The 27,248-nt window shown below is 38.6% G+C and overlaps 1 protein-coding gene across 1 annotated transcript in view; it reads left to right on the top strand.

The window, feature by feature from the left end:
• The window catches only part of ola1 (Obg-like ATPase 1), a 225,852-nt gene extending 198,876 nt beyond the window's left edge, over positions 1-26,976 (top strand). The window contains exons 9-11 of the mRNA XM_060827923.1: positions 4,874-4,970; positions 11,894-12,016; positions 25,892-26,976. Of these exons, the coding sequence (XP_060683906.1) occupies positions 4,874-4,970; positions 11,894-12,016; positions 25,892-25,993 (322 nt within the window). The 3' untranslated portion in view covers positions 25,994-26,976. The remainder of the gene's footprint in view (positions 1-4,873; positions 4,971-11,893; positions 12,017-25,891) is intronic.
• Positions 26,977-27,248: the final 272 nt, after the last annotated feature.

Below are 27,248 nucleotides of genomic sequence, written 5' to 3'. Positions count from 1 at the left end.
GCAGCAGCCGATGAATATTGTAACATTCAATGCACAGTCTTCCAGCGGTTGCTACATTTGATTTCATTTTGGAATAGTGGGGCTCTTTTGGAATGTGTTAAGAGGGTAAAATTACAGTAATCGTTTGGACAGTTTGTCAGAGAAGGTGGCTCCATGTTGCTAGAATACTGCAGGTAGCTGAATGAATCCCATTGGGCTTCACAGTCTTGGGGAAAAAAGTTGGGATGCTGAGAAGTGAATGTTTCTGGTCCTGAGGAGCAATTGGTACCTAAGTGGGAGTGAAAAAAGCTCTTAAGTACTATTTGTTTAGTGTAATTGAGAAAAAAAATTAGCTGCGAGAAACTCGGGGGCAGCAGCAAGTCAACAAAGTCGAGTGAAAAGCTGAAATTGTGCTAGTAATTGAGTGTTTGTCGGCAGTCTTGCAAATTCTGAGGATTGTTATCTTAAGACAAAATATTGAGCTATCAGAACGTAGTCTGTGGCAGAGTGATCTGGAAGGACTGTCAGAGGTAAATCTTCAAATGTGAAGAATTGGGATCCTTCGTAAAGGAGGCAAAGCTTTAAAAAGATTGGTGACCCATAGCATCAGTAATATGTGGGGGTGGATTGCAGAAAAATTTGGGGCATCTGTCTCAACTGCATCTGATATTTAGGGTGCTGCATGGTGTATTATAAATATGTTCACCCATATTTATCTCATATTAAATCTGAATGTTGAAGTATAAATTCCATGTGTATATTTGTGTATATAGCAAGTTGTTTCATTTTTCTAATGATGTAAAGTTTATTTTGTTCAAAATTGTGAAATCTTACAGTTTTATTTACTTTGCATATACCTGGAATTTCTAGTGTTGCCTACTTTAAACAAAACAAGCTATTGTTGCTAAATTTGGTGGTCTCACCTGGAATGAGAACATACTTTACAGAAGTATTGGGCATTTTGTTTTCTTGGTGCTTGTTAGAGGAGTACACAGTTGAACTTGTTTGTTTGGTCTGGAAACTTTGTATATAAAGCAGAGGTATACGTAATTTGTTATAGACATTCCTAACCAATCTCTGTTCAGAGCTGTTATTCTGGAACAGGCCTCCTGGTCCAGAGGCAGAGATAATACCATTTGTATCACTGAAGTAGTTTGCTTTTTTTAAAAAAGTGATTTTCTTTTAAGTTCATAGAGTTCAGATGAATTGGATGTGGTTCTAAGCCATTTATGTTCTTGTTTATGGGCTCGCTCCTTGTTAATAAGTTGTTGTTGACTCATTCCCCTCCTAAGCTGATGCATTTTCTGCTCTTAAGTGTTTAGGCATTCAGAAATAAGAGATAAGTTGTATTCAGCAGGTTTTCAATGAGGGGGTGAAATTGTTTGGTATCCCCTTGTTTGGTTATTCTACCTTCGTACATCTTTTCTTCCTACTTCCTCAACACATATAATCCTACTTTTCTAAGAAGCCGTACAGAAGGTATTTCTTAAATTATGGAATATTGAAAGGAAAACTGAAGTCAACTTTCATCACAAGAAGCTTCTACATGTTTGCGTCTTCACTATTTTAAAATGAAATATTTCTTGCAACAATGATATTTGGTGAATTCGGTGCAGCAGAAGTTTGCTACACCTCCTCAAAAAGTAGTAATGTGCCTCATCAAATTATGGTGATTATGGTGCAGAATTGCAATTGAGTTTGATTTATTGTTGTCACATGTACCAAGTACAGTGAAATATGTAGGTTTGCATGTTATACAGGCAAATCATACCATACAAAATGCATCAGGGTAGCTGAACAGAGTGCTGAACACAATGTTATAGCTGCAGAGAGAGTGTGATCAGAATTAACATTTTGAGAGTTCTGTTCAAAAATCTGAGAACAGCAGGGAAGAAACTGCTCTTGAATCTGTTTGAACATGTATTCAAACTTCTATATCTTCTGCCTGTTAGAAGAAGGTGGAGGAGAGTTTAACCAGAGTGGAAGTGAACTTTGATTATTTTGGTTGCTTTCCTAAGGCAATGGGAAGCATGGATGGAGCCAGTAGATTGAAGGCTGGTTTGTGTGATGAACTGGGTCAAGTTCACGACTGTCAGTAGTTCCTTGTAGTGTTGGGATGAGCAGTTGCCATACCACACTGTGACGCATCCAGAAAGGATGCTTTCTATGGTGCATCTATAAAAATTGGTAAGAGTCCTTGTCAATAAGCTGAATTTTCTTAGCCTCCTGAAGAAGTAGAGATGTTGTGCTTTTTTGACTGTCACATTGATATGGGTGGATCAGGATAGATTGTTGATGATCATCAATCCCAGGAACTTGACAGTCTCAACCATCTCCACCTTAGACATTTTTGCAGAAAGAGGCATACCCTCCACTCCACTTCCTGAAGTCAATGACCACTCCTTTGTTTTGCATGCTGCTAAGCACTAAATGTCTTTCCTGTATTCTGTGGCATTGTAGGTCGGGTCTCCGACAACAATAGTGATGTTGTCAGCAAGCTTGTAAATGGAGTTGGGGTGGTATGTGGCCATACAGTTGTGAGGGAATAACAAGTATAGTAAGGGGCTGAGTATATAGCCTTGCAGGGCACTGGTGTGGAGGAGGTGTTGTCGCCTATTCTTACTGATTGTGGTCTATGGGTCAGGTAATCTAGGATCCAGTTACAGAGGGGAAGCTGAGATCTAGGTCTCAGAGTTTAGAGATGGGTTTGTTTGGAAGTTCTAGTCAATAACTAGAAGACTGACGTAGGTATCCTTGTTACCCAGATGTTCCAGAGATGAGTGTAGGCTTGGGAGATGTTGTCTACTGTGGACCTGTTGTTCCAGTTAGCAAGTTGCAAAGAATCGAGACAATTTTGTAGGCTGGAATTGATGTGAGCCATCTCTAACCTCTCGAAAGACCTCATCATTATGAAGGTCAGAGCCACTAGGTGATGGTCATTGAAGCACAAGGCGTGATTTTTCTTTTTCTAACTAAGGCAGTGTTGAAGTGTGCATTTCTGTTGGTGTAACCCATATGATATATAGCTGTACTGTGCATTGCTCAAGCTCATAATAATTTTATTAAATCTTATTTGTGTTGGTACCCGATTCAGTTCTTATTTAGAAATATTGTGTAAGCCTGCAATTATATTTCTTATCACCAAGTGATTGGTAGTTGATCAGGTTAGAGATTAGATTAGATTAGATTACTTACAGTGTGGAAACAGGCCCTTCGGCCCAACAAGTCCACACCAACCCGCCGAAGCGCAACCCACCCATACCCCTACATTTACCCCTTACCTAACACTACGGGCAATTCACCTGACCCGCACATCTTTAGACTGTGGGAGGAAACCGGAGCACCCGGAGGAAACCCACGCAGACACGGGGAGAACGTGCAAGCTCCACACAGTCAGTCGCCTGAGTCGGGAATTGAACCCGGATCTCAGGCGCTGTGAGGCAGCAGTGCTAACCACTGTGCCACCGTGCCGCCCATGTTGGGTGGTTCAAATCAGATCATGGGTAGAATCCCTACAGTGTGGAAATAGGCCCTTTAGCGAAACAAGTCCACGCTGACCCTCCAAAGAGTAGCCCACCCAGACACTTCCCCAATCTATTGTCCCACATTAACCCTGACTAATGCACCTCACCTACACACCCCTGAAGACTATGGGCAATTTAGCACGGTCAATTCACCTAAACTGCACAGCTTTAGAATGGGAGGAAACTGGAACACCCAGAGGAAACCCACGTAGACATGGGAAGAATGTGCAAATTCCACACAGACAGTCGCCCAAGGTTGGAATCGAACCCATGTCCCTGCTGCTGCGAAACAAACAGCAGTGTTAACCACTGAGCCACCATGCCGTGCCCTACCATAACATACCACCGAGGACCGTTACCCTAGCAAAATTTTTTTTATATTGTATATGCTGTGACATGGAAGAGGGTCTTTAGAGAATCAAACATTAAAACAAAAACTGATGGAGGTACTCAAGTCAAATGAATTCTGCAGAACTCTTTAGAGTATGTCACAAAGCTGGTCCTTTTTCTCAAAGTTATTATGTCTTTGATTTTTTTTCAGAGAGGTTGTAAAACAGCCCAAGCTCCAAAACAGCTTAGTTGGTGCAGAGATGGGAGGTTTATTTGGGGCACTTTTTGTTTATCCCAAAACAGATGATACCTCAGTCGAAAGGCTTTCATGTTTTAGAAGTAACTTGTATAATGAAAGGGGAGTAGCCAGTTCTTCCAACTGAGGTTTTTTGGTTCAGCTCAGCAGTTTTGTATGTGTAAAGAAAGGCTGGGTACTCTCTCATCTGCCCTTCTGATTTTGAACTGAGAGTTGCCTGTGTGTGTCTTACTGTTTGTGCTAAGGGATGTATGTGTTTTCGGAACAGCATTAAGTTGGATTTGGAAAGGATAACTTATCGGGTTTTCTATTTTCTGTTCTTTGTGTTTCGTTTTATAAGTTTGTAAATAAATTTTGTTTGTTTAAAACTTGGCAGTTGACCCAGCTAATTTACACCGGGAATATCTACTATACATCTAGCTAAACAAATAAAGTTACAGTTTGGGCTACCTGCTTAGAGGTTTTGAAGGGTCTGGCCTAGTCCATAACAAGTATCACGTGTGTTCGTGGTATAACTTCAAATGCACACTGCTTGAGGAATTTCAGTGTGTATGTTTTCTGGTTACTATACCCATGCCTTGATAATAGACAATAAAACATTTGGAAAATACAATTTGACATTTGATTATCTTTATGAAAGACAATATTTGTGTTATAATATATGAAATTAGTATTTAGGAATACACATTTACACAATGCCAAAATGTTAAATAGCTTTAAACTATTTGCAATGAAATAACTTTGATATACTTTGAAAGAAACACTAGTATGCTTGTGATTTCAGTGCGTTGCCCAAGATCATCAAGACTGGATTCTCATCTCTGCTGCTTGAATATTTTTTTACTGCAGGGCCAGATGAAGTGCGAGCATGGACCATAAAGGTATGTTTCACAGTCTGTTGTCAGCTGTACACAGTTCCACACTGTTGAATTCAGATTGCTATCATCGACTTTTAAGTTTGTCATGGCAGTGGTTAGCTAGTCATTATAGATGGGGTTTTGTTCGTGTTAACTTTAATTATTTGTGAGCTGTTGAACAGTGAAAGTGGGGTGCATTGATTGAGGCAGGTAGCAATTGATTCTGCCTATTACATAGTATGAATTTCTTCATCCTGCAGAATCTATCTTCCCTCCTCCTGTGGTCAGAGATAAGGCACCTCAGTATTGTGCTTGCTTAATCTGTGTGACTGGGTTTGTCGCCAGTGAAATTGATGTTGCTTTTCATTTGGTATTTGCTAAGTTTGTTTGGGTTGTCCGTGGCCTCTTCTCTTGCTTGAGTAACATGAAGTTTTTCAGCAATGTATTATGTAATCTGTTGTTAGTATGTAAAGTGATTTCTTTTCAGTCCTATTCATGAATGTACTTTGAATTTCCAATTTTTAATGCTGATCTCTTGCAGGTTAATGTTTGTAGCACACAGTTGAGCTTTGTGACATTTTAGTTAACAGTATACAATACAAAATTGTTCTTTTTTTCTCTATTTGATTATTGTCTCAATTTGTTTGCAAAATTTGAAATATACAGATTAAAATTTAACGGAGACTGGCAATTTGACCTAAGCTGTTTACCCAGGTAGTTGAATTTATATATGTGATTGACTACATTAAATTATTTGAGTATATGGCAGCTGTTGGATTGTTACAAATTTTCTACTTTGAAACTTGCATTGTAATCATGAGTTGCTCTCTGTTTAATGATGCAGCTTGCAAAAGTAAAGATTCCAAATTATTTGGAAAGCTGCTCTACTCTCAGTAAATGTGAACATAAAAGCTTGATGACGCTTATTACAAATTGTGATGTTGGAAACTCTATAAAGTGAATTGCGATTCAGACTTCTTCCTCATTTTATATCTCATATGATAGTGATTAAAAATTTCTTATCTGTTAGAAGTATTTATTTGTGATTTTTATTTATTTCTGAAGTGAAGCCCCAATTTGTATTAGAAAGAGTCCTTCACAATTATCGTGCACTTCATAAGGAAGGAAGGATTGACATCTGTTTAATTGTTATTTATTTCTCAAAAGCTGAAATTTAGTTTTCAGCCCATTAGAAGCTAATGATATGGACAGCAGCTGATGTTAACAGAGCACATTCTTTCCATTAGAAGAAAAACAAAATGCTAAATTTCTTTGGATGTTCCATGCACACACCTTTTAAAGGAAATGGCGTTGAAAGGGAATTAGTTGATGGTCAAGAACAGGAGAATGCCATTCAGTTCCTTGAACTATTTCTGCCTGTTTGATTTGCCACAGTTTTACCAAATCGGGAGTGCAAAATTTTTAAAGCATTAAAGATGACTTTGGTAATTTAATTATATACTGTGATATTAAGTTAGTATTTATCTCTAGTTTAATGTAAAAACTTGTATTTAAATTATATTTTGAGTAACCACACATTTTGTGGTAATAAAATATAATTTTTGCATGAAGAAATGAATTTATTTACCACCACAACTACAATAATCTTTCACTCTCCCCAGGATATTTGAAGTGCAATGTAATATTGACCCTGTTGTCCATTTATTGTACATATGCTGATTGAAAAGTCAAGTTAGATGGTGAGAAATGAGTTACCTTGGAGATGCATGGTAGCATGCAGTGAACAAAGTTTACTTTTTTGTTTGAGACAATTCTGAGTAGGATCATAATGTTAAAGCATAAAGCTGTAAGGTGGTAAAAGTACTGTATATTAGTTTTTCTGAAATCTTGAAGGTCTGATACAATGTAGGTGCTGTTTGGAACTGTAACTTTGTGTTTGGTGACTAAAATCCAATTGCAAATAGTAATTTTCTGTTCAACCAAATAATAATAGATAAAAAGCTCCCATATCATATTAAACTAATAACCTGGCAGATTTGTCTTTTAATGACTGAATATAAAACATTCCGGTTGGTGCATTTAGTGTTGTGGAGACAAATTAAATTCAGGGGATGAAAACTTGTCTTTGCTTGTCCTCAACGTAACTCTGACAATGGTGGGTGAGTGCACTGAGTGGCCACCTGCCATTGGACCTATTGGGGGCACAAGGGGCAGTTTAAAGGCCTCATCTTGACTTGATTAAGGAGCCAGTCTTTAAGATTTCATTGTACCAATTAGTCATGATGATGGGGTCCGTCCAGGTTGCTGGGGCTTTTGGAGGCACTTGCTTCCAGAAAGTGTAAAGAGCCTCAGGGTGTCTTATCCTCTCAAGCCTGCATGCCTCCCGCTTACCCAAAAATTACCAACGCAAATACTTCCAAAGCTCTGATTCTTTGCAATTTTGCATCCTCATTATTTTAGAGCAGTACCAGCATTGACCTCTGCTTGAAGATGTGAGGACTGAAGATACTGGGAAGTCAGTTGATAAATTATGGAGCTGAAAAAAGCACAGCAGGCCAAGCAGCATCAGAGGAGCAGGGGACTCAATGTTTCAGATCGGAGGGTCCTGATGAAAGGTTCCGATCTGAAATGTTGACTCCCCTGCTCCTCTGACGCTGCTTGACCTGCAGTGCTTTTTCCAGCTCCACACTTTACCGACTCTGTGATTGCTATTAGTGCATCTTAAGCTGTCAACATTTTGCTGGCAGAAAACCTCGAAGGGTAACTTCATGCCAGTGGTCAGAAATCCAGCCTATTGCTTCTAATTAAATGATTAGAGAGCTGTTATAGAGTCATAGTCATAGAGATGTACAGCATGGAAACAGACCCTTCAGTCCAACCCGTCCATGCCGATCACATATTCCAACCCAATCTAGTCCCACCTGCCAGCCCCTGGCCCATATCCCTCCAAACCCTTCCTATTCATATACCCATCCAAATGCCTCTTAAATGTTGCAATTGTACCAGCCTCCACCACTTCCTCTGGCAGCTCATTCCATACATGTACCACCTTCTGTGAAAACGTTGCCCCTTAGGTCTCTTTTATATCTTTCCCCTTTCACCTTAAACCTGTGCCCTCTAGTTCTGGACTGTCCCACCCCAGGGAAAAGACTTTGCCTATTTATCCTATCCATGCCCCTCATAATTTTGTAAACCTCTATAAGTTCACCCCTCAGCCTCCGACGTTCCAGGGAAAACAGCCCCAGCCTGTTCTGCCTCTCCCTATAGCTTCAATCCTCTAACCCTGGCAACATCCTTGTAAATCTTTTCTGAACCCTTTCAAGTTTCACAACATCTTTCCAGTAGGAAGGAGACCAGAATTGCACGCAATATTCCAACTGTGGTCTAATCAAAGTACTGTATAGCTGCAACATACCTCCCAACTCCTGTACTCAATCCTCTGACCATTAAAAGCAGGCATATCAAACGCTGCCTTTGCTATCCTATCTGCCTGTGACTGCACTTTCAATGAGCTATGAACCTATACTCCAAGGTCTCTTTGAGCAACACTCCCTAGGACCTTACCATTAAGTGTTTAAGTCCTGCTAAGATTTACTTTCGCAAAATGCAGCGCCTCGCACTTATCTGAGTTAAACTCCATCTGCCACTTCTCAGCCCGTTCGCCCACCTGGTCAAGATCCTGTTGTAATCTGAGGTAACCTTCTTTGCCACTACACCTCCAATTTTGGTGTCATCTGCAAACGTATTAACTGTACCTCTTATGCTCGCATCCAAATCATTTATGTAAATGACAAAAAGTAGAAGACCCTGCACCAATCCTTGTAGCTCCACTGGTCACAGGCCTCCAGTCTGAAAAACAACCCTCCACCACTACCCTCTGTCTTCTATCTTTGAGCCAGTTCTGTATCCAAATGGCTCATTGAGATGTACAGCACAGAAACAGATTTTTTGGTCCAACGCATTTGTGCCAACCAAATATCCTCACCTGGTCTAGTCCCATTTACCACCACTTGGCCCATACCCCTCTAAACCCTTCCTATTCACATACCCATCCAGGTGCCTTTTAAGTAATTGGACCAGCCACCACACTTCCTCTGGCAGCTCATTCCATATACGTACCATCCTCTGCATGAGAAAGTTACCCCGTAGGACTCCTCCAACCCAGGGAAAAGACCTTGTCTATTTACCCTATCCATGCCCCTCATGATTTTATAAATCAGTCACTGACACTCCAGGGAAAACAGCCCCAGCCTGTTCAGCGCCTCCCTATAGCTCAAATCCTCCAATCCTGGCAACATCCTTGTTAATCTTTTCTGAACCCTTTCAAGTTTCACAATATTCTTCCATTAGAGGGAGACCAGAGCTGCACAGACTACTCCAAAAGTGGCCTAAACAATGTCCTGTATAGCTGAAGCATGACTTCCTAATTCCTGTACTCGCTCTGACCAATAAACAAAAGCATATTAAACACCTTGTTCACTATCCTATCTACCTGCAACTCCACCTTCAAGAAACTATGAACCTGCACTCAAGGTCTCTTTGTTCAGCAACACTCCCCAGGACCCTACCATTAAGTGTATAAGTCCTGCTTTAATTTGCTTTTCCAAAATGCAACACCTTGCATTTGTCTAAGTTCATCTGCCACTCCTCGCCCCATTGGCCCATCTGATCAAGATCCTGTTGTTCACTACACTTCCAATTTTAGTGTCATTTGCAATTGTACCTCCTATGTTCACATCCAAATCATTTATATAAATGATAAAAAGCATTGGACCTAACACTGATCCTTGTGGTAAACTGCTGGTGACAGGCCTCCAGTCTGAAAGGCTAGCCTCTACCATCATCCTCTTCTACCTTCAAGCCAGTTCTATATTCAAATGGATGGTTCTCCCTGGATTCCATGAGATCTAACGTTTCTATCCAGTCTACCATGAGGAACCTTGCTGAACGTTTTACTGAAGTCCATACAGATCACGTCCACTGCTCTGCACTTATCAATCCTCCTCTTGTCCTGAATCAGCTCTGCTCTGACCTTTAATCCAGTGGGGAAGTGGAAAGCCCATTGTGCCTCTTACAATTCAGCCCATAGTATCAATATGGAGAGCTTATGATGTAAAACTTGTATGTATAATAAAATCATCTTGTGGTCAGGAAGGAAGTGTTGAATAATCTATCTGGCTCTATTAACTATGGGCACATTTGAATGTTTCAGGATATTTAGTCAATTAAGTGGGTTGCCTCAGGGTGCTCCGGTTTCCTCCAACTGTCCAAAGATGTGCAGGTTAGGTGGATTCGCCATGCTAAATTGCCCTTGGTCGGGGTAAATATAGCGTCAGTAAATAATGGGTTTGGGTGGGTTATTTTTCGGAGGGTTGGTTTTATCTTGTTGGACCGAAGGGCCTGTTTCCATACTGTAGGGAATCTAATCTAATCATCAATGAGTAGCCATATTGATACAAAAATATTTTCAATTATGCAAACTAAATTTTCTAATGCCTAACACTTTTATGTGTTCTGATAAACATCTTTGAAATTAACATTTCAGGTCCAGCGACCCTTCCTCTGGCTTTTCTTCACAGATGCTGCCAGACCTGCTGGGCTTTTCCAGCAGCTTCTGTTTGTGTTCCATGTTATTCCACTCATTTGGTTTGTCTCCCGCACCACCTTATTTTTAATTTCTTGTAATTATCTCTGTTCCTCATTTAATCGGATTATAGGTCATCCCTTTGGTTGTTATTCAGCTGTTGACACTTTATTTACACTGTCTAATGCTCTTGGTCACCTGCGGAGACTTAATATTCAACACTGCGCTCCCACCATTTGTATGATCTCTCTGCCTTTGAACTCTCTGCCCATAAATTCTGTCTTCTGTGTGCTTTCCTATCACTTCACCTAACAAAGAGGCTCTCTTTGAAAGCTTGTGATTTCAACTAAACCTGTTGCACTATAACCAGGGGTTGTGTGATTTCTGACTTTGCCCATCCCAGTCCAACACGTGCACATCATGATCACCATGTGTCGCATTGCCTGGCATGGCCATGTTTGGTATTGTAGATCTTTTGTAATTCAGCATATGGGTAATCATGTAATATTATATTCTTATCCTACATAAAGTAAAATCTCATTTATTATGGTTACATTTATGAGTGCTCTGTCAAGAAAAATTACTTTGTTTACAATAGGTTATTGTTAACATGAGCACTGAATGTTGGCATATTTCTCTTTATTTTGAGTACTCAAAATTTAAATTCAAGCTTAGCTTTAATCGCACAATTTTAAAGCTTATTTTCACTAATTTCCTGAATTACACCTTGTTGAATAAGGCAAGAATACTAGAAAAATTACTATGGAAAACATCCTTTCAGATAGACAATATATTTGAACATTGAAAGTGTTTTATTGTAAATATTTCATTTTAAGATTAGTATAGTCATTAGTATAAGTTATATGGTATATATTCCTTTTGTTTCAGTCATTCCGACAAACGTGAAACTCGTGAAAAGAATTTTAACATCTGAAAACATTTAATTGATTTTTGAATTGAAAGCTTGAGTACCAATGTACATACTGTGAAAATGTCATGAGCAAAGCTTGTCTAACGTTTTGAAAAATGCTGGTTGTGCCCTTTTGGGTCAATAAATTCAATTATATTCTCAGATCATGTAACCAAAATGTTGTCTCAGACATCCTAAATGAGAAGAGATGTCGTTGGGCTCACAGTGACAAGATTGCTTCATCTAAAATCAATACCACCTTCAAAATCTGTATCAAAAATTGCTGCTTTGCATTGATAACAGGGGTTACTTTATCTCTGGTTTCCTAAATGGGTATCCAATATCAGGATAAGGTTGATTGTATATGTGACATGTCAAGTGATATGAAGCGAAGTTTCTCTGAAGCCTGATACTGTATCAAAGGAATGTGCATCTCTCCTGTAATCCATCTTCTTAAAAACAATTAATTTTCCTTTGGTCTTCTACTGACAGAAAGGCACGAAGGCACCTCAGGCTGCTGGCAAGATCCACACAGATTTCGAGAAGGGCTTCATTATGGCCGATGTAATGAAATTTGAAGATTTTAAAGCAGAAGGCAGTGAAACTGCTGTCAAGGTGAGAGTACCATTGCAGCTTTTTTAGACATTTCTTTGAATTAAGAGAAGTCTGCAGTGATAAGTGACCATGGCAGTCACATTCACTTTTAGAATGGCTGTTGATACAAGTGTGTTATGGATTCACACTGGGGAAAGAATTATTCTCGTTCTCTTATAAAAGACATGACAGGGTAACAGAGTCCAAGAATGAATGATGGCTAAAAAACACAGGTATTGTACTGCAAAATCACAGCAAAGGCTTTAAGAATAGCCTGTATTTTACAGTAGTTTGATATTTTTTGTTGAATTAAAATAATAGTGTCCTTTTTTTCTCGACTGTGAAAACTCCAATGTCCAGTTCAAAAACAAGTCAACATTGTATATAAATAAGTATTTTACAATGTGATATTTTCAATGTCAGTATTTTTTTTCAATGACAAGTATGTAAGATTTTGAGCCTTGAGAGCGTAGATGCAGCGAGAATGTTTCCCTTCATGGTGAAATTGAAGACTGAGGAGGCACGGTTTTAAAATAAGGTGTCTCCCATTTTGAGATGGAGATGAAGAAGAATTTCTAATGAGAATTGTTAATCTTGCCTCTGGGGTAGAGAATTCCATGAAGACAGAGTATTTGAATATATTTAAGGTTTAGTTAAAGAGATTTTGATTTACAAGGAAGCCAAGGGATATGGAGGGCAGGCAGGAGAGTGGAGTGAAGGACACAGTCAGATCAGCCATTGTCTTATTGAATGGCAGAGTAGGTATGAGGGATTAAATGACCTACTCCTCCTATTTTACATGTTCTCATTTTCCTTTACTTTGGTGAATTGATAATTTTTGAAATTTGTTTAAATGATTGTTTATTACCTAACCTGGTATCTTGCCATTTACATGGTCTATAAAGTAACACTTTTGCTTTATTACATCAACAGAAATAATACACATTCATGCTCAGGTACTGAATCAATATGGTTATATTTCTTACAGAGTAGGTCATTGCACTATAAATGCTTAGAAACCAAAACATCTTTGTCTCAAAATTTGGTCATGCATTAATTAAACCAAAGAATGGCTTCCAACAATTATTTTAGTCATTGGGGTAGTGTGAAGGAAAGCGATAAGCATCTCTCTCAAACTAGAAATGAATTTTTTTAATGGAGATTAGATGGGCCAATGGACTGAGCAGTGGCAGATGGAATTTAATTTAGATAAGTGCGAGGTGCTGCATTTTGGGAAAGCAAATCTTAGCAGGACGTTTACTCTTCATGGTAAGGTCCTAGGGAGTGTTGCTGAACAAAGAGACCTTGGACTGTAGGTTCATAGCTCCTTGAAAGTGGAGTCACAGGTAGATAGGATAGCAAAGAAGGCTGTTGGTACACTTTCCTTTATCAGTCAGAGGATTGAGTACAGGGGTTGGGCAGTCACATTGCGGCTGTATAGGACATTGGTTAGACCACAGTTGGAATGTTGCTTGCAATTCTGGTCTCCTTCCTATCGGAAAGACATTGTGAAACTTGAAAAGATTCAGAAAAGATTTGCAAGGATGTTGCCAGGGTTGTAGGATTTGAGCTATAGGGAGAGGCTGAACAGGCTGGGGATGTTTTCCCTGGAGTGTCAGAGGCTGAGGGGTGACCTTATAGAGGTTTACAAAATTATGAGGGGCATGGATAGGATACATAGACAAAGTCATTTCACTGGGGTGGTGGAGTCCAGAACTAGAGGGCATAGTTTTAGGCTGAGAGGGGAAAGATATAAAAGAGACCTAAATGGCAACTTTTTCACGTAGAGGGTGGTACGTGTATGGAATGAGCTGCCAGAGGAAGTGATGGAGGCTAGTACAATTAGGAAGAGTTTGGAGGGATATGGGCTGGGTGCTGGCAGGTGGGACTAGATTAGGTTTGGATAACTGGTTGGCATGGACAGGTTGGACCAAAGGGTCTGTTTCCATGCTGTACATCTCTATGACTCTAGCTTTTAAAGAATTAAGACCCCATTAAATTGCAATATACTTTAAGACAATGGATGCCAAGTAGTTACCTGATTTCTAAACACTAGATGGCAGTTTCAGTACAAAGACATTGATTATTTTCCCCCTTAAAGCTACTAATGTTACCTGCATGGTTCATTTCTATTAATTGACAAAAGATATTTCAATGTATAAAATAATCAAATTTTATTTTTAAAAATTTATTACTTTATTACAAATTTCATTAATCATTGAAATTCAATTTATACAATAAAAATAATAATTTGAAATGCGTACTTAATATAATTTATTTTGCACATTATATGTAAGAATCGATGATACTTCCAATGCTACATTATATAACTACCTGACATTTATTATGGGAGAAAAGGGTTTGAATCCATGGGACTCAGGACGCATAGAATCTGTGTGGGTAGATTTGAGGAACAGCAAAGGAAATAAGGTCCTGATGTACCTTACGTACAGGCTTCCTAGCAATAACCTGGATGTGAGGAAGAAAATAAAGCAGGAGATAGAAAAGGTATATAAGAAAGGCGCTATTACAATAAGCATGACGACTTCAAAATGTTAGGTGGATTGGGTAAATCAGGTTGGGAGCAGGGCTCACCAAATGGAATTTATGGAATGTCTACGTAATTTTTTTTTGGAGCATTGTTGTAGAGCCCACATGGGATTAGGCAGTTCTAGATTTGGTGACACGTAGTGAGGCAGACTTGATTAGGGAGCTTGGGTGAAGGAGCCCCAAGGGGTTAGTGACTGTAATATGATAGAATTCACTCTGCAGTTTGAGAAGGAGAAGCTGGAATCAGATGTAATGATATTACAATTGAGTAAAAGTAACTACAAAGGCATGACAGAAGAGCTGGCTAGAGTGAAATGGAAGGAGAGCCGAGGGTAGGGAAGACTGTGGAGCCATCCCCCAACCCGCCCAACTCCCTTTATCTCTCCACCCTGGAGGCTCCCTGTCTCAATTCCTGATGAAGGGCTTTTGCCCAAAACATCGATTTGTCCTGCTCCTTGGATGCTGCCTGACCTGCTGTGCTTTTCCAGCACCACACTGATCTAAACTCTGGTTTCCTGCATCTGCAGTCCTCACTTTTGCCTGTTAAATACAGGAGTTGGGTGGGCATGTTGCAGCTGTACAGGACATTGGTTAGGCCACTTTTGGAGTATTGCGTGCAATTCTGCTCGCCTTCCTATCGGAAAGATGTTCTGAAACTTGAAAGGGTTCAGAAAAGGTTTACAAGGATGTTGCCAGGGTTGGAGGATTTGAGCTATAGGGAGAGTTGGAATAGGCTAAGAGTGTTTTCCCTGGAGAATCGGAGGGTGAGGTGTGACCTTAATAAAGGTTTATAAAATCATGAGGGGCATAGAAAGGATAAATAGACAAAGTTGTTTCCCTGGTGTGGGGGAGTCCACAACTAGAGGGCATAGGCTTAGGGTGAGAGGGGAAAGATATAAAAGAGACCTAAGGGGCAACGTTTTCACGCAGAGGGTGCTGCGTGTATGGAATGGGCTGCCAGAGGATGTGATGGAGGCTGGTACAATTGCAACATCTAAGAGTCATTTGGATGGGTATACGAATAGGAAGGGTTCGGAGGGATATGGGCCAAGTGCTGGCAGGTGGGACTAGAATGGGTTGGGATATCAGGTCAGCATGGACGGGTTGGACCGAAGGGTCTGTTTCCGTGCTGTACATCACTATGGCTCTAACTACATCTCAGAGTTTGGAAGGAGATAGTTGATGAGACTGTCGAGGCTTTGGTGGTGATCTTTCACAAATCACTGAAATCAGGGAGTATTTCAGAGGATTGGAAAATGGCTAATGTAACACCCCTATTTAAGAAGGGAGGAGAGCAGAAGACCAGAAACTACAGGCCACTCAGACTGACCTCTGTTATTGGTAAGATTTTAAAGTTCATTATTAAGGATGGAATACTTGGAAGTGCATTGTGAAATAGGGCTGAGTCAACATGGATTTGTCAAGGGAAAGTCATACTTGACAAATGTTCGAATTCCTTGAGGAGGTATTGAGCAAGTTAGACAAAGGAGAGCCAATGGGTGTGATCTATTTTGATTTCGATCAGTTTTTGACAAAAAAGTACTGCAAAGAAGGCTGTGGAAGATAAGAGGCCATGGTGTTAAGGGCAAGTGATGAAGAAATTACATTTGGTTCTCACTGCTAATTGGAATAGAAGTAGGTGGACAATGGGAATTTAAAGTGTTCAGAGTTGAGGAAGGAGGGGAAAGTGCAGCAAAGTGTGGTGCAGAGAAGGTGACAAAAGAGTTCAGTTATATCTGACATTGGAAGAACATGTTGGAGCATTAATCATTTTGTGGAACTACAGCCATATTCTGCAGATGCTATGCAGATATCTTCTGTAAATGGACCACACTCTCAGGTAGGCAGTCAAGACCTCGAGGATGAAAAGTACAGCTTCTTACTGGTTCAGTCAAACCATAGAGGGCAGTATCTTAAAAACTTTAGCATCCATGTCTGTACCATAACATGCTTTCATGATCAAGGACAATAGAAAACCCAATACCTTTTAACAGATTGCAACCTAAGATTCTGAGGTATGCTCAGCATCAACTCTTGAGTGGGTGCAGCTCAAAATATGATCAACCCGTTAAAAAGTTGGGAATTTTTCAACTGTCTTTGACCATTGAGAGTTGAAAATGAAGGTCTAATATGGCACAGACATGGGTGCTAAAATTTACAATTTCCTGAATTCTTTCCCCAGTTGTTACATTCCTTGGGGTTAATATGTTTGTAATTTGAGAAATGCTGCTATACTAAAAGTTCTTCTCTCTAAAAGTAGTGTTCTTTAGGTAGTATCTTTTCTGGTTTATTACTTTTAAAAGTTGTATGTGGCCAGCCTAGAAAGTAGCAATTATGTGTCACCACTGACTGAGAAACCAGACATAGGACCTGCTTCTTGACTGTCTTGATCTATTGAGAGTTATTTAGAAGTAAAAGAGGCTTGGATTGTTTGCAGTTTGATAACTTTCGCACCCTATATCCTGTTTGCATGATATTGCTCTGAGTAAGATGTCTCCATGTTTTTCTACATTGCGATAGTGATGAGACTTCATAACTACTTCACCTTCTGGAATATCCTTTAGAATGTCCTGAGTGTAAGAAAGGAATAGAGAACTTAGGAACAAGAGAATACAGAGAAACCTCGATTATCCGAAAGAGATGGATGGGCTGTATTTTGTTCGGATAATTGATTAATCGGTTAATTGATTCAATGCCTCTCCTCTGGGGCTCGGAGTTTTCTGAAGTTTCCTTTTTTCTGTCTCTGCCTGCCTTGCTCCCTCTCTCTGTCTCAGGGTTTGTTTCTGAGCAGACACACACTTGGGTGTGAGGGATCTGCAGCATTGATGAAGCCTGCTTCTCTCTCCCCTCTTGAGGAGGTGAGTCTCAAAATAGCACACACACACTCACAGACGCACACCTTTTTGACAAGTTCCAACCTGCCCTGTACAGGACAATGTTGGAGAGATTATCTGGTGGAAGGGGTGTAGAATACTGTGTAGAACTCCAGGGAAAGTGTGGGGGGAGAGAGGGCTGGCAGTCACTTATTTGGAGATGGTGCCCGGGCTCCCATCGATGTCCAGGACAGTTCTCGGCAGCATTTCAGTAAGCAAAGTTCGTTTTTAATCATTGTAAACAAAAGACGCGATCAGTGTTGTAATCACCTCCTTGATGTAATGTTTCTCTTAGAACTTTGAGATCTTCGTCAGGTAATCCAAAATCCGAATGAATGAGATTCGGATAATCAAGGTTCCTCTGTACTGTGAGGTTTACCTCAACTGTTTTCTGGGGAAGAGACTTCCGCAGTCTTAATAACCCTCTGAAAGAAACACAATCTTCTCACTGTCTTAAAAGCAAGATCAATTGTTCTTAAATTGTCATTTTGTTCTATACTTTCCTGCAAAGGGAAACATCCTCTCAGAATTCATTATGTCAGGTCCCCACAGGATTACCTCTCATTCCAATTATCCACTCTAAAATCACTCTTTCCTCATAAAACTAGTCTTTCATTTCAAGAATAAGTTGAATGAACTTTCTCTGAGTGGCTTCAAACACAGTTATATCCTTGGTCAAAAACTAAAAGAACGATGGGTGCTGGAAATCAGAAACCGAAACAGCAATTACTTGAAAATCTCAGCAGGTCTGACAGCATTTGCAGAGAGAAATCAGAGTTAACGTTTCAGGTCCAGTGAACTTTCTTTAGAAATGATGGTAGTGAGGAAAAGGATGGTTTTTGTGCAGAAGGTAGAGTGTGGAGACACTGAGAAAGCAAAGCACAGACTGAGTGACTGTTTAGTTGAACACATCTCCATTCAGTCCACAATAAAACCCCTGAGCTTCCAGTTGCTTGCTACTTCAACACACCACCATGTTTCCTGACCAACATCTCTGTCTCAGGCTTGTTGCAGCACTGCAGGGAAGTTCAGCAGGAGCTGGAAGAACAGCACCTCATTTTCCGCTTTGGAATCATGTAGCCTTCTGGACTTAACATCAAATTCAATAATTTTAGGGCTTGAGTACCATTCATCATGCTCTTTCTCCACCCCATGCACCATACCTTGTCACCACCTGGGCTGCTACACACACAACCCATTGTCAGCTACTAATACTCCTTACCAGTAGCTATTCATTCTGCTAGGCTGGTCTTTATTTACTCCTTTTCTGTCCAAATGTTTTTCTGTCTCTTTGGGCTCTATCGTTTACTCTCACCCCTCCCTCCACAATTGTATTATTTTTCAAAAGAGACCAAAATTGGATGCAGTTCTCTAGATGTGGTCTCTCCATGGTCCTGTACAACAGCAGTAAAATCCCCCAACACTTATATTCCACTCCCTCATGTAGTAAACATTGCATTTGTCATTCTAATCACCTGTACCTGCGAACTAACATTGTGATTCATGTACCAGAGCATCCAGATCCTACTGTACCCACAAGTTTGCAGCCTCTTTCCATTTAAGTGGTATACTACTTTTCTATTTGTCCTACCAAATTGGACAAGTTCATATTATGCTGTATCTGCCAAATGTTTACACACTTAACAATGTATTTATGTCTAAATAATTGTTTGGTAGTACATAACCTAACTACTGCTGAAAAGAAACAAAGTTGAGCTCTTTCGCTATCCACTCGTAAGGATTAAAACTTTTTTTTAATGTTGGTAAGGGAAGAACAGTTTATACACTTGAGAAGGGGATGCTTATTGATTAAACTATTTCCAGCATGGCAATGTAGCAGGAACTGAATTAGATTTAGAGAAGGCAACTATTCCCTTGGCAATGTCCTGACCATGCTGCAGTAATTGGTTATCTCTGGAACCTTTTTCTGAAAGAAAGGGAGAAATATATAAACATATTCTTCAGGCATGATGGCTCAGTGGTTAACACTGCTGCCTCCCAGAACCAGGGACCAAGATTTGATTCTAGTCCTGGGTGACTGTATGGAGTTTGCACATTCTCCCTGTGTCTGCATGGGTTTCCACCAGGGACTCCAGTTTCCTCCCACAGCCCAAAGATTTGGGGGTTAGGTGAATTAGCCATGGGAAATGTGGCATCACAGGGTTAGGTTTGAGGGTTGCAATTGGGTGGGATATTCTTCACAGGATTGATACAGGCCCGATGGGCCAAATCGCATGTTTCTGTGTTGTAGGGATTCCATGATTGTATTCTATCATTCTGCGCCTATAACAAATAGGCCTCTGTGTATGAATAAATGTAACTTCTAGTACTTTGCATTTAAATGAATCACATTGGAAGATTAAATGATACAGTAATCTTCAATTGTTTTTCTGTAATTCTTCAGACAATGTAATTTTATATTTACTAAATAATTCATATCTAACATTGGACATTGTGTTCTGAGTTTTCCAAGCATGAGCTAGTTGATTATAAACAAAATATTGCCCACATTGGAAAGTTAAAAGGATGCATTGTTTGACAGTATGTCTGTTACGATCTGTAGCCTGCATACCTGACACCAGGTTTATATTTAATCTCTCATACCATATTACTGTACTAAATTGTGTGGTAGGCAGAACGCCTTTTTGACTTCGTCATACAGCATAGAAACAGACCTTTCAGTTGAATCAATCTATGCCAACCATAATCTGAAACTAAACTAATCTCACCTGCCTGGTCCTGGCCCATAATCCCTCCGAACCTTTTCTACTCTACCTTACCTAAAATGTCTTTTAAACACTCTAATTGTACTCTCATCCACCACTTCCTCAGGAAGTTCATTCCATATATGAATCACCTTCTTTGTAAAAAAAAAAATTGTCCCTCATGTCATCTTTAAATCTCTCTCCTCTCACCTTAAACATGTGCCCCCTAGCATTGAAATCCCTCATCCATTAACTCTATCTATACCACTTGTTTGCGTCTCAACCTCCTATGCTCCAGTGAAAAACGTCGTAGCCTATCCATCCTTTCTTTACAACTCAAATCTTACATACCCAACAACGTCCTGGCGAATCACTTCTAAACCCTCTCCAGGTTAATAATATCCTTCCTATCACTGGGCTTGATAGCAACATCGATTCAGAAAACTTGTGTGTTTTCCGCAGATTAGCTTCATCTTTTGCGCAAATCTTTGAGAAACCTCATTCCTCCTCTGGCAACAAATCTAAACATGATATATATCAGTGCCAAATTATTTGAAAGATTTGCTGGTTCCTCTTGACCACTTACCATGGCATGCTCTACAAATTTAGCTATAATACATTTGGTCTCCATGTTCAAGTCATTGATATAATTGTAAGCAGTTAAGGCCCCAGTATTGCACCCTTTGGAACTTTACTAGTTAGAGATTGACATCTGAAATAGACTTCTCTTTCCCAACTCTCCAGTATCTGGTGTCGATATCCTTTTATTTCTGCTAATAGTGTTACTACATAAATCATTAACTCTGATTTTGTGTAGTAACCTTTGATAGGCAGCTTGTCATGTGCATTTTGATAATCCAAGTACATCACAACTGCAGTTTTCCCTTGATTATTATTTCCTCAGAACAATACAAATCAGCTAAACACAATTTTTGTTTAACAAAATTTTCCTGAACACATTGATTTTTCTGCCGTAACTCCTTAACAATGGATTCTAGCAATTTCCCAATAACAGATGTTAGGTTTGCTGGCCTATAGTTTCCTGATTTATATCTTCCTTCTTTCTTGAAGAATTAGTTATTTTTCAAACTGCTGTGACCCTTCCAAAATCAGTGATATTTTTCAAATTGCAATCATTGCATCTACCATCTCTGCAGTCATTTGTATAAAGCTAGGATGCATGCCACCTGGCGACTTGTCAAATTTTGGCCTAATAGTTCCTCAGCAGATTTTACCGGGTAATGGTATGTAAAAGACAAGTTCTATCCTTTGGTGAAATAATGAGGGAGATGATGTCCTTGTGGTATTATTGCTGGACTGTTAATTCAGAGACATGGGTAATATTCTGGGGACCTCTGTTCAAATACCTCCATCACAGATGGTGAATTTGAATTCGGTAGACTCTTCAGTACAGATTTCCAATGATGACATGAAATCACTGTTGATTGGTGGGAAATCCCATCTGAGTCATGAGTGTCCTTTAGGAAAGTAAGTCTAGCTTGGGTAGCATGGTGGCTCAGTGGTTAGCACTGCTGTCTCACAGCATCAGGAACCCAAGTTTGATTCCACCCTCTGGTGACTATTTGTGTGGATAGTCTGTGCTCATTCTCCCTGTGTCTGTGTAGGCATCCTCTGGTTGCTCTGGTTTCCTCCCAGAATCCAAAGGTGTACAGTTAAAGTGGGTTGGCCATGTTAAATTTCCCATAGTGTCTCGGAATTTGCAGGCTAGTTGGATTAGCCATGGTAAATGGGGCGTTGATTACAAGGATAGGGTAGGGGGTGTGTCAGGGTGGGATGCTCTATGGAGGGTCAGTGTGGACTCACTGGGCCAAAGGCCTGCTTCCACACTAACGATTCTGTGATTCTATGATGATTCTGTGAATTCACCTATATTGGTATACAATATCTGGTATCTGTGCATGCATTTTAAAAGGTATAATTTATTAGCAGATTCAATTTCTGTAATCCTGTGCTGGCTTTATTTAACAATTGACTTTTGAATTCATGAATGCATAATTTTGATTTATAATGTAATTACATAAAAATGTGGGGTTAACTTTTCTATATGCCCTTATGAAATGCTTTTTGCTACTTGGTAAATTGATTTTGAAAATTATTTTGTGGTGATATCCAGACTGTTTGAAATATATATAACAGGCATTTAAACTGATAAAAGCTTTTGTAGTTGATAGTTGCTTGACAGTGATAAGCTTCCAGTACGGCTTGAGTAAAGCTAAAGAGCTGCTGACAACAAATGTATGAATTGCTTCTTGGGGTAGGGGTGTACATAAAGGATTTGCTAAACTTTTCTTCGGAAAATGTTGAATTAAATCACACTTTTACTTTAAATCGAAATGTTCAAAGGAATCAGAAAACAGTTTGCAGATTTTATATTAATCAGTGTTAAGTTTATAATTTTCTACTGCATGGCTTAATTAACAGCTCGAGCTTTCTGAATGCTTTAGCAAGCTTCCCTAACATACACCTAAGAGTTTCTAGATTTTTATTTGTATTTTACAGTCTTTAATTTGAACTTTTCTCTCAGTTGCCTGTCCTTTTGTTTCACTTGAGCTTCCTGCACCTTTCTGTGCAATGCTCATTTCTACCAGGTCTGCAATACTTGAATGTCAAGAGAAAAGCTAGTGTAGCAGTAATTTCGTCAATCCCTTACAATTCCAATGTGTTGCTAGCAATAATCATAAATCACGGTTCAAGGAATGCCCAGGGTTTAATACCTGCTTCATTCAAACATGTAAATTTTGGATAATAGCATTGTAGCGAACTTAGTTATTTACTTTGTAACACAATTGCCAGTTTAAATTTAATCTGATTTTTCGTTTCATTTTAAGGAATTGAATTACCTGATCCCAATAATACTGTTTTCTTGACTTTTCAAAACTATCTCTTACTCTGTGTCATTTGATTCTGTTGTGCAATTTCAGCAGTCATCTTGTCAAACAGATAATATTGTATTGTCAGTCATTTATTTGGATGTGAAGAACATGTGACTCTATCAAGTTTTTCCAAGTTTATTGAAGAAAATTTGATGAAACAGATTATTCTACTAAAGGCCTATAAAGCAAAGCAGTATTAGATGAATAAAGCTGAAGAAAGGAACTTGTGCTTTTGCATTTTGGAATAAATTTAATCAAAATTATGTAATACATACTATTTTTAAAATAATTTAGCTTTACTTAATAGCTTTCATGTAATGTATTATACCTTTAACTGCACTAATGACTTAACAAATCTTGAATGAATTATTTGTTGACTGTAGCAACAATTATCTATTTTTTTACTATTCAGTCCTTTATTTCTGCAATGACATTTGCTGCCATGATTCTACCTTCCTTTGGTTTCTTCATTCAATAATTAGCTGCAGTCTGGTTATGCCATGGCAATATTCAGCCTAGATCCATGACCTTGCTTGCTCCATCTCTTCAAAAGCATCCTCAAAACCTACTTCTACAATCTAGCTTCTGTCACAACCCATAATCTTTCATGAATTTCATCTTTTTATTTCCTGTCTGTTAATCACTTTGAAATTTTCTATTGAATTTAAGGTGTTTTAAAATATATTTATATTGACATGCATTATAGAAAATAATTTATACAGGAGAAATGTACTTTCAAAAGATATCATAAGAGCCATTTAAAGAGACTTACATTTATGGAGAAGATAAAATGTAAGGCTATCTGGAAAAATCAATAGAGGAAAGCATTTTGTGCTACTGGTTTGACTAATAATACTTAATGTTTGGTCTATGAACTTCACATTGAATGGCTTTGGTAGGGCTTTGTAGTCAACAGGGACGTTGCATTATTAGCACTCATATCTGATTGTGAAATGCTGGCCTTTCCAGATGGCTGCTTTCAAGTGCAAATGAACTGGTTACACACCATTTAGCTTAATACATATTTAAGATTCACAAATAGTCATTAGTTTTTTAAAAAAAAATACTTTTCTACATGTAAAAGGAATAGAATAAATGCCGCCTTGAATATTAGGACAGCTAGACAAAAGACCACACAGTATCCGTATTAAGAAATAGTATCCAAGTAATGCCAGTTGCACTTTGCAAAACAATTTTAATACATATTGATCTGCTACTTAAAATATATTTTCCTTTAATGTGTACTTACTATTCGATACATTGAATGTCATATTTCTACATTTTAATATGCTTTTGTAGATTTTTACTTGAAATTACTTTGAACTATATCTATTTGTTATGCATAATTTTTTGTCATTTGTATGCCTGTAATTTGAATGTCACATTGAAGGGAGTTGTGCTTATCAGAATCACAAGTGCGCAAACAATTTTGTTATTAAAGCAACTTGAAACTCATGTATTTCTTGTGGCTTGTGCACTTGAATCCATTGAATTATTTTCAGCTAGTAAGTGAGGACTGAAAATTAGAATTTTTCTTTTGAACATTAAACACTGTTGGACCAATCTTTCCGAAAAGGAATGGGTAAGATGAGCACTAAGTATACTGTGAAGTGGAAAACCTCAAATTGGCATCTCTGATTCTAAGCAATGATTTTTCTGTCTTTGTCTTGCCATTTGGTTGTTGCCAGACATGTTTTGGGGAAAATAGGTGAAAAATATTGGAAAAGTTAGCTTAAACCCCTTCTTAGACTAATGATTTAAGATCGCCTGCAGCAGAAATTGTAGATGTCTGATGTCTACAACCAAGTTAAGGGTTTTTTTTCCAATATAGTAACCCTCATACAGAGAATATTCATGCATGAGATGAAAGTGTCACTGGCTAGGTTAACACGTATTGCTCATCCCTAATTGCCCATTGGGCAGTTAAGAGTCAACTGCATTCCTGTGGGTCTTGAGTCGCATGCAGGTCAGACAAGGTGTTATGAACCAGGCCACATTCCTCAACATATTTTAAGAAAATATCCTCGACCCTAACTCTGTCTTATTTTAAAGACAGATGTGATATTCCAAGTGTGATGTAACTTGGAGGAGAATGTGTAAGCTATAATTCAGTCATTGATATTCTTGCCTAAGTCACAAGGGTCTGGATTCAGTCCCATTCCTCCAGTGCTTGAGCACAAAGCTAAAGGATGACAGACTCATGTAGTACTGAAAGAGTGCTGCACTATTGGAAGTGTTACCTTTCAGATGAGTCAATAAACCGTGGCCCTGTGTGCCAGCTCAGGTGGATGAAAAGGACTCTGTGCCACTACTTTGAAGAAGAGCAGGGAATTATTCCTCGTGTTTTGGCTAATTATACTTCAATCATCATTACAGAAGCAGAATATCTTGTCATTGAGGTTGATGGCTGTGTAGAAACTGGCTGTGACCTACATTTTCTATCTTAGAATAACTGCGGTCCAAAGTTACTTACTTCACTGTAAACCACTTTGAGATATCCAGTGGTGTGAAAGGTACTACAAAAATGCAAACCTTTTTCCCTTATTTCAGAAGTGTCTTTCATAATGTTTTCATTTTGTTCCTGTATCTTACTAACAGACAAATTGCTGCATTTTTTGAGTCGGTTATTTGATTGTAAAACTGATAATCTCAACGGAACAAAGGAAAAATAATGCCTTTTATAAAATCTCTTATGCCTTCTGTTTGTTCATTTCAGATCTTGGAAACTAATTGTAGAATAGGAAATGAATAAAATTGCTGCTTGATTTTTTGGGGGGATAAAGCTGAAACTGAATTGTTTATGAACACAATATATATTTGTACCTAATCTATATTGTGATTGTTTAACCATATCCATTTTGTATTTGTTTTCAGAGTGCTGGAAAGTACAGACAACAAGGCAGAAATTACATTGTTGAAGATGGAGACATTATCTTTTTCAAATTCAATACTCCCCAGCAAGCAAAAAAGAAGTGAATTTAATGTACAGCTGACTCCTGTCATAAGCAATAGAACATAATGGCCAAGAAGTTGCAGACATTCAGACATGCAAATAAAAGAACTTAACTGTATCAGGGACTATATACGGACAGTTTGTTAACTGGCAACAATTTGCATAAATTGGGACTTTGACAGGATTCTGCTTATTAATATTACATTTGTGGATTTAACTATGTTCTCAAGCAACTGAACTATTATTGAATCTTCTGTTAATTCTTTTTTGGATACATTTTGCTGTAAATCATGGTTCAGATCTGTCTAGGGACAGCCTGTTCTTCCTTTAATTATATCCCTCATGTTTGTTCTGGGTTGAGATAATGTTATTCCAATGAAAATGTAGGTTCGCTAAATGTCGACAGCTTTAATTTAAGATTAGAGCTCTACTCTAAATTGGAACATTTCAAGAACCATATTACTCTCATGATACTTCATTAATCTCCATCACTAGATGCCAAATCTGACATATTTGACAGAAAAGACAATACCACTTGCTCTATTCCGAATCTACAGATAATGCATGTTTTACAGTACTCCAGATGTTTACAGTCAATAAAACATTTGACAAAAACAGTCTTGGTGTGTTTGGGGATGTCTGTATTGACTGACTGTGGTGTGTTGAATGTGATATGGCACCTGGTGGTTGCTGATTACAGAATTTAAAGACGTGTGTATGATACAGTAACTGTCACTGTGGGCAGCTTTTATTATAATTCAGAAATGGTTCTTTTCATTAAAAGATAAAGATTAGGGTACTGTGATTTATTGAAAGCATGAATAGGTGGACATTTGTTGTAAGAATAAGTGGTTTCATGTCTGTATTATGAGAGTTCATGATCTGGATGGGTGTGATGCAGAAGCACAAATTTATGCTTTTTGGCAGAATTTTGATTTTTGTGCACAACCAGTAGATCCACCTCAGTGGTTGCTTTTATTCCTTTACAGTTGACCTCTTTAGATATTTATAAATGCATTTTGCAGTGCTAGTGATTAAAGCTCCTTTCTACTATAATAATACATTTGTCATTGGATATACTTTGCATATTCCCTTTGCTGATTTCCTAAGATAGTGTTAACTATTAACTTCTGACTCTTGCAAGTATTTATAATATACCCTTCACTAAATTAGAATGAATTTACTGTTGTAATTTCTTTTGTATGGTATCAGCCAAAAACCAAAAGATTAAAACTCAGAATCCAGGTTAGTTAGTATCTGAAAAAGAAAGAAATCAAT

Source organism: Hemiscyllium ocellatum, chromosome 7 (genome assembly GCF_020745735.1).
Source record: "Hemiscyllium ocellatum isolate sHemOce1 chromosome 7, sHemOce1.pat.X.cur, whole genome shotgun sequence".
Classification (NCBI taxonomy): domain Eukaryota; kingdom Metazoa; phylum Chordata; class Chondrichthyes; order Orectolobiformes; family Hemiscylliidae; genus Hemiscyllium; species Hemiscyllium ocellatum.
The sequence above is the reverse complement of the archived record's forward strand: the minus strand, read 5'-3'. Positions and strand labels throughout refer to the sequence as shown.